The following is an 8,751-nucleotide window of genomic DNA, read 5'->3' on the forward strand; positions in this document are numbered from 1 at the left end:
CCAAATACACTATCTGAATGAAAGGAACAATCCTGAAGTTATTCAGCTGGTCTATGAACAGAAGAAAAAATGTGGTACATATAGTTACAAATACATCTAAATCAGTGGTTTTCAAACTTTAGGCGTCCAGATATTTTGGACTTCAATTCCCACAAGTTCCAGTCAGTATGCTCACTGTTCAGGAATTCTGGGAGTTGAAGTCTCAAAAATCTAGAGAACCAAAGGTTGAGAACCACTGATCTAAATGCAATAGAATCAGGAAGTGTCTCCACAAACTTGTCATTGACCACTGGGTTTTCAAGTTCTTTCCAACTTGTGGCAACCCTAAGGCAAACTTCTAACAGGGTTTTCTTGGCAAGTTTTGTTCAGAGGGGTTTTTTTGGCCACTGCCTTCCTCTGAGGTTGAGAGAGTATGAGTTGCCCAAGGACACTCAGTGGGTTTCCATGGCTGAGTGGAAGTGGTGGTGGGGTTGACCTTTGGTTTCCCAAAGTTGCAGTTCAACACTCAAACCAGTATGCCACACTGGCTCTCTTCACAAACTACCCCAAGCAAACTCAAACAGTACTATAGACAACTTAATTATTTAACCTTACATTGCTGCATAGCGTATCCAGAGCTAAAGTAGGTACAGTAAAAGTCTAGAACTGCAAAATAACCATCTACTGACTTCTTTGTGTTTGTTCAAAGGAAAGTATTTCCATGTATGTTCATGTCTACCTATTATGTTAAAGCTGTCGCATGGGGCCACATCCCTCTGCACATTTGAAGTGAAAAAAATGAACCATGTAATGTAGGAATCATATGCAGTTCCCCAGATGTTGCTGAACTGCAACTGGAACTCCCTACACTCCTGGGCATCATTTATACAGACTAGGACCTTTGGGGATACCAGTTGAACAACACTTGAACTGTACACTTCCCACCCTGAACTCAGAGAAACCAACAAGCTCCTTTGGAAATTCCCCACCTACTGCTTCTGTTGCTTGCTTCTCAGTTTTAAAAGTTTTGTTTACTCTTTCAGAAATATCTCAGGTGAAATACAATCTTTAGAAAGATTTTAAAAATACCTTTTACTGAATTATGGTAAGATTTTCCATCTATCATCCTTCTATTAATAATTAGGAAAGGAAACCTTTACACAATGGGTTTCGTCTCCTTGATTTGGGAAGAAACATAATTAATCTTCCAGACAATTTCCTTACACACATATGTTCCTGTTTGCCCTGCCTTGTATTTGTTTCAAGAGATAATATTTTAATTTCATAACTACTACAGTATAGTGCAGTACATACTGTACATAATAATAATGACAAAAGGATTAGAGATACTGCTTCTCTGATTTTCTTTTTTAAAAAACTGTGATACCATTAACAATCATTACATTTTAAAGACATAAGCAAAAGAGACAGCTTTCTGTTTCAAGTCTAAACTCATTTACTGAATTTAGAGCCAAACTTGGCAGGACACGTCTACCTCTGTCATGCAAGATTTTAAAAATAGCTAAGATTTCTTCCCACTGCAAACGATAAGCACTTTCAGTTCCCACTGGGTTTGTGGCAAGGGTAAATGGTTAAAACTCATCATACACACTATCGTTCTGTTCCAGTTCCTCTTCTGACCCATAACAGTTATTTTAAAATTACTTTCATGAGGCTTCTGTTCTGTTTTGGTAATTTATCAATTGATTTGACAATTATACTTAGCTGAAAATAAATCACAAGGCCAAGGGAACCCCTGACAACACACTAGTCTTTATGAAGACAAACAGTTTCAGGCTTTTTGTTGATATTTGCAGCGATGCAGAGAGATGAGGTTAGCGGAGAGATGCAGTTCCATAGTGTAAATAACAAACCTGAAATGCGTGAATGAGGTTATTCAAATCATTTGAATGACCCTCCAAAAGCCAAAAAAAGCTAGTACTACACATCTCTGTTCACTAACACGTAAGAAAACAGCATGAGAAGACAAGAAGATGATATCAAACCACCCTAAATTTTTCATTTTACAAAAGTACATCAACATAGACATGTTGCTGTTCTCTGCTGTTTTTTGGCTCTAAAAAGAACTCCAACTTTAAATTACAATGTGTAATAAAGTTCCATAAGGGCTCGTGAAACAATAGAGAAGGATTTCCTTATAGACTTAACTTGTTAACAAGGTCAAGGTACACAAAGCAAGATAATCAAAACAATGTACCAATTCCACTAAGGGCAAAGGTTTCTATATCCTTCACAACAATGTTTCTCAAGTTATCTGATATGGCAGACCAGCAGATCCCCACCCCCAAATGTGCCAGGGACCAGTATTTGTTCCCACTGGCTACAATGTCTTCTTTCTTATTTGGAAATTCGCCATGGGCTGGCAGGTGATGGCTTGCAGACCTACTTTATGGTATACGATCTACTTTCTCCCAAGTCTAGATGATAAATGCAGTCTTCTTTAGTCAAGGGAGAAATGTGACAGTGGATCACAGAAAATCTCAAATTCCTTTAGTCTGGAATGCCTGCAATTAGTCTCACATTTTTTTAGTCAAACTTTTTTAGGCATAGAAAAACAACATGCATTAACAATAAAACTTCAGGATCGTTATTAAAATTTAAGCCATAATCTTGTTGCCTCCACCAAAAAATTGGCCATTAACCTGGTAATGTGTGGGTTCCGATCTTCCAATAAGTATTCCACTGATAACCCATCCAAACAGATATTAATTTCCAATAACCTTCTTAACAATTTTCCCCTTGGAATTATATACAATGGACAAAGCAATACAATATGATGGAGAACATCTGGAACTTGATCACAGTGACATACACGATTCAAACATGGGGTCTGCAAATATCTGCCCCTGGTCACATTTGAGGGGTGTACATTCAATCTTGCAAATAAAAAGGCCTTCCTTGACACCAGCAGTGAAAGGGTTTGAAAATAATGCGGAATCCTACCCTCCAAGGGGCGGATACCGAGCATCATTGGAGAACACACTCTAGGGCCATGTTCCCACTGGCTTATAACGCCGATCAGGACTCGGATCATGGGTGCATCATTCCCATTTGAGCGCGCATTTGATCTGCATTGCTCCGATATCGTTTCCACTGGAATTCGAATCTGACTCCCATGTGATCGAATTATCCTGAAAAAAACCCGAATCAGTGGTTGATAAACCGGTTTAATTTAACAGCACATTTTCAGCGAGTTTTCCTGTGCCTCCCAAGTCTGATTCGCGGTATATGAATGGGAACAACAAGGGTGTCCGATTCGGGAACTTGGGGATGGGAGGAGCAGTGCTCAAGGGGCTGGCCTGGGGGTGTCACCTGCTTGTTCTCTTTCCTGCATTACTGGCGCCATTTCCCCCGTTCGCATAGCCTTTCCCCCGGTGGAGTAGGAAGCAGGGAAGACACAGAAGAGCCTAGGATGCAAAGGGATTTAGGACGAATACAGGCTCCTTCCCTCTTCCATAGGGAGTCTGGGGAGACACAGAAGGGCCTCGCATGCAAAGGGGTTTAGGACGAATAGAGGCTCCTTCCCTCTTCCAGAGGGAGTCTGAGGAGACACAGAAGAGCCTCGCATGCAAAGGGGTTTAGGACGAATAGAGGCTCCTTCCCTCTTCCAGAGGGAGTCTGGGGAGACACAGAAGTAATAGTTTTGCTGCAATAGTTATGTATTTATATTGTCATAAATGTTATAAAAATTTGTTATATACAAAATTATATATACAGTAGCCCCTCCATTTTGCAGACTTGGAGTCCGCGTCCCTTGCCCTTTCATAGGTGTGGGGGACAAAATGGGGGAGGGCGCTGCCCTTCAAGCCAATGGGGATCCAGAACGGATCCCCCGTGAAAACTTAGGTGCAACTGTACATATAGTCATATTGTCTATTTGTATTAATTTCATATAAGGGTTGATGTATTTTGTTATAAACATATTTATTGTTTCTATCAATGTGACCTGGAGGACATTTAATTCAGTCAGCTAGAACTATGTTGTCAACTGACACCCAGAGGACTTTTTCTTTAGCCACCCCAGAAGCTATTTTTTTATTCTTGCTTATAGACACAAGCTTTGTCACTGAGGTCTTCAAATCAACCCCAACTTATGGCGATCCTGTGGATGAGACATCTCCAAGATCCCCTGTCCTCCACTGTTCTGCTCAAGTCCTGCAGATTCAGGCTGTCCCTGACTGCATCTAGCCATCTTCCTCTCTTGCTACTGCCTTTCCTCACACTGTTGTCTTTTTTAATGAGTCCTGACTTCTCATGATATGGCCAAAGCATGACAGCCGCAGCTTCATCATCTTAAGTTTCCAAGGCCATTTCAGGCTTGATCTGTTCTAGGACCGATCTGTTTGTCTTTTTAGTCGTCCACAGTATCTTCAGCAATCTTTTTCAGCACCAATCTCAAATGAGTTTATTCTCTTCCTATCCGCTTTCTTCACTATCCATCTCTCACATCTGTACATGGCAATGGGCAATACAATGGCTTGGACAAGTCTAACTTTATTACTCAGTTGCGTATCTTACACTTTAGAATCTTGTGCAGTTCTTCCATAGCTGATATTCCCACTCCTGGTCGTCTTCTTATTTCTTGACTGCAGCCCCCATTCTGATCACTGTCTATCTGATCTTAACGAATCCTTATGACTATTCAGCTTTGCAGTGGGGAATGTTGTAATTTCCAGAATATGCAACTCTACCATACAGCTCCAAAGGCCACTCCTGAGTAGCGGGGTTATCCCTGGAGACTGTGCTTCTACCCTTGTGGAATCCCTCTATATCATTATACACTTAAAACAATAAATCTGCAAAGCCAAGAGCAGCACAGTAGAGAGGAAACAATAAATTAACAAAACCCAAAAGCAGGAAACGTATGTGGACACAGAAACAACTGCAAGAGCCACCTTATTACAGGTCAAACAACAGTGGGTAAAGTAACACTCTGCATCACTGCAAAAAACTACACAACGAAAATATATGAAGTAACCAGGCTCCTAAAAAGATTCTGTACCACAAAAAGCAGGAGCACACATCCAATCCAATCTTGTACAAAGCTAAGAAAGTTAATCCAGAGAAATCAGAGGTCTTAAATATAAATGTAACCTTAAACTATGTGTGAGAATGGGAATTGATTTAGGAAAACAAATGGCAGAAAGATTTTTCATTCTTTCATTTCAATGGATCAGGCACTTAAGTACTATCCTGTGAATAAGAAAAGATAGGCAGTCAACTACCACTACATATTTAATAATCTATGTAACCTGCCCCTTAATTGCTGAAGAAAACAATGAATCCCAGGGTGATATACACTCAATAAATTTTGCTCCTCTGGATAGAAATAAGATCATTTATGTTGTTTCACCCATCAAAAAGGGAGAACTGTCACCTGAAATACCATAATTCTGCAAATCTTGGTGGGAAGATGCTCATGATCCTCATATAATTCAGCCAGTCAATAATCTTAAAAAGTAACTGCTTAAAGCAGATGGTTGCTTAGGCTGCATCTGGACTGCAGAAATAATTCAGTTTGACACCACTTTAACTCTAAATATCTTTAACTTTAAATATCTCATAAAACTTCCAATCCCAGAATTCCATAGCATTGCACCATGGCAGTTAAAAGTATTGTCAAACTGCATTATTTCCGCAATGCAGATGCAGCCCCAGATGTTATTTTATAGTCACTTATCCATGTTCTCGCTTTCCAGGGAATTTAGCTGCAGCACCGGCAACTAGGGCGCCATTTCCACGGCGCAAAAAGGAGCCTTTTGAGCCTCAGAAAGACCAGACCAGGGCTGCCGCATGTAGCCGCCGCGGCCCCAGTCTGACACTGAAAAGGGCGGTCTGTTCAGCCCTTAAGTCTCCAAGCTGCTACACAATCCCTTTGCAGACAGACTTCCCAGACTATGTCTTTGAATTGAAACACATAGTTGGGCTGTTCCCAAGGGGGAGTGATGGAAGAAGGATAGAAGAATGGGAGAAAGGAAATGAGCATGAACATTTTGATCTTACAGGCGTCTATTAATAATAAACCCAAGCTTCTAGCGCACACACACATATACACACACACAATCCCCAAGATTAGCAAGAGACACAGAACTGTTTCCCAAAACCCTGAATGGATTTAGAAAGAGGTTCAAATCCCTCCCCAACTATATTGTGACCTTGGGCTATTTCAGTTTCCCAGCCTTTTCCAATGCCTAAAAGGTTATCCTTATTCATTTGTGGTTGTGTGCCTTCGAGCCGTTTCTGATTTATGGCGAACCTATCATTGGCAGGTTTGACAGAAGGCGGCTTGCCCTCTCCTGAGGCTGAGAGAGCGTGACTTGGCCAAAGTCACCCCAGTGGTTGAGCCAGGATTCGAACCCTGGTCTCGCAGTGTCCTAGAAGTCCAGTGACCCCAAACCATTACTAGACTATGAATGCTGTACCCCACTGAAAAGGGAGGGATCCAACAACAAGGCACCACAAAATGTAAGGCATTCAGGTGAAAGGGAGGGCATGGCCCAATGCAAAGCTCAAGAGACTGCTAGGAATGTCAATGCATGCTCCTTAGTCCTGCTCAAAATGGAGGACATGCAAGAAAAAGGCAGGACAGGGCCAAATAAAAGCTAGCAAGAGTCACAGAAATGGCCATTCATGCATGCTCAAAATGGAGGGCACGCGAGAAAAAGGGAGGGCATGGCAAAATAAAAGCTGAACACTCCTAGAAATGGGAATCCGTACTTCTTCTTGGCCATGCTCAAAATGGAGGCCATTCAGTGAATAGGGAGGGCATATAAAAGCTAAAGAGTATTGGTGTAATATAATAAGTCTATGCTTCTCAGGCATGCTCAAAACGGAGGGCATTCAGGGAGCAGGGAGGGCATGACCAAAGCTAAAGACATTGCCAGAGGCGTCAGTGCTGCTCAAAAGCGGACCAAAGAGAAGGCGAAGCCCCTCCTAGAAATGTCAACGCCTGCTGCTGCTGCTGCTGCTGCTGCTTCTCCTTCGTCCTGCTCAAAATGGAGACCCTTTGGAGGCTGGGGCGGCGTGATGTGTGTGTTTGCATGGGAAGGCTAGGGCTGAGAGGGGAGAAGGGCCAATGGAGGGAGGCTGAGGCGGCACTCACTCTGCCAGACCAGGCTCTTCAGTCCCCGCTCTCCGCCGCTCGCAGCCACCGCAGGCGCCATCTTGCTTCCTCCTCGACGGGAGAAAATTCCGCACTGAGGAGGAGGAGGAGGAGGAGGGAGGACCATTCTCACTCACTCCCTCCGCCCACGCAGGCCACGCCCCCTCGCCTGCTGACCGGGGATTGGCACACAAAATGGCCGCTCCTGGCCTGGCTTTTGGACTTCCGCTCCCAGAAGCCTCAGCCACGTTGGCCAATGGCATAGGACTCTGGGAGCTCAACTACTCCAAGGGCACAGTTTGGGGACTACTGCGGCCTAAGCAGAGATTTAGGTCCAGTGGTCTCCAAACTGTGCTCTTTAAGGGATTTTGGACTTCAGCTCCCAGAAGCCTCAGTCATGTTGGTCAATAGTCTGGGACTCTGGGAGCTGGAGTCCAAAAGATTTAGGTCCAGTGTGGTCCCCAAACTGTGCTCTTGAAGGGGATTGGACTTCATCTCCCAGAAGGCTCAGCCATGTTGGCCAATAGTGTGGGACTCTGGGAGCCCTTAAAGAGCACAGTTTGGGGACCGCTGCAGTTTAGGGAGAGATTTAGCAGTGGTCTCCAAACTGTGCTCTTGAAGAGATTTTGGACTTCATCTCCCAGAAGCCTCAACCATGTTGGCCAATAGTGTGGGACTCTGGGAGCTGAAGTCCTTAAAGAGCACAGTTTGGGGACCACTGCGGCCTAGGGAGAGATTTAGGTCCAGTGGTCCCCAAACTATGCTCTTGAAGGGATTTTGGACTTCAGCTCCCAGAAGCCTCAGTCATTTTGGCCACTTTAGTGGGAAAGTAAACAGCATTCTGTGCAGTCATGCTCGCATCATGACCACAGAATCGTTGTTGTCAATGCTGCCTTTGGCTTAGTAATGCACATGAGACCGCACCATACGGTCGGACAGGACTTGACAACCTTGTCAAAGGGGAATGCCTTTACCTTTCCCTTTTTGTTCTTTCCCACATGGGGGGCATGGAGATGTGTGTGAATGGAGGAAATAATAACAGTGAGCCCTGTCCCTGTTTATGTAAATCATTAAACATTTTAAGCTACGTTGAGAATTACAAAAGATATACAAAAAATAAAATAAATAAAAAGCAAGTAAAAGACAAAACACGACTTCTGACATTCCTTTCAGCGGGGCCTTGTTGTTATCCACTGGGGTTTGGTTCCAGGACCTCACCTCCCCATGAATACCAAAATCTATGAATGCGAGTACAAACCCATGATAAACAGTGTCATTGTAAAATGGTGTCCCTCATATAAAACGGCAAAATCAAGGTTTGCTTTTTCGAATTTGTATTTTTAAAAACATTTTCAACCTGTGGATGGTTGAATCTGTGAAAATGGAAGGGCACCTGTACAACAAATTCCTTTCTCTCATTAGCCTTTGCCTTCCAATAATATAAAAAAACAAAAAGTTGACAGATCATTTTTTGTTCACAAAAGGTCCATAAGGGATTTTCACTCTTTGAGAAACGTCACAAGTGAACAACAATCGATTTCTGTTAATTTTTTTAATTTAATTTAATTTAATTTGTTAATATTTGTTAACTTCAACAGCCCCTCCTCCATAGTAAGTAGAACTGAATTCTTGCATCTTTGTTCATACAG

The 8,751-nt window shown here is 42.8% G+C and overlaps 1 protein-coding gene across 1 annotated transcript in view; it reads right to left on the bottom strand.

Moving 5' to 3' along the window:
- STXBP3 (syntaxin binding protein 3) overlaps positions 1–7,227 on the bottom strand; it is a 39,967-nt gene extending 32,740 nt beyond the window's left edge. The window contains exon 1 of the mRNA XM_042463288.1: positions 7,103–7,227. Coding sequence (XP_042319222.1) covers positions 7,103–7,163 — 61 coding nt within the window. The 5' untranslated portion in view covers positions 7,164–7,227. The remainder of the gene's footprint in view (positions 1–7,102) is intronic.
- Positions 7,228–8,751: the final 1,524 nt, after the last annotated feature.

Source organism: Sceloporus undulatus, chromosome 4 (assembly GCF_019175285.1).
Source record: "Sceloporus undulatus isolate JIND9_A2432 ecotype Alabama chromosome 4, SceUnd_v1.1, whole genome shotgun sequence".
Classification (NCBI taxonomy): Eukaryota; Metazoa; Chordata; class Lepidosauria; order Squamata; family Phrynosomatidae; genus Sceloporus; species Sceloporus undulatus.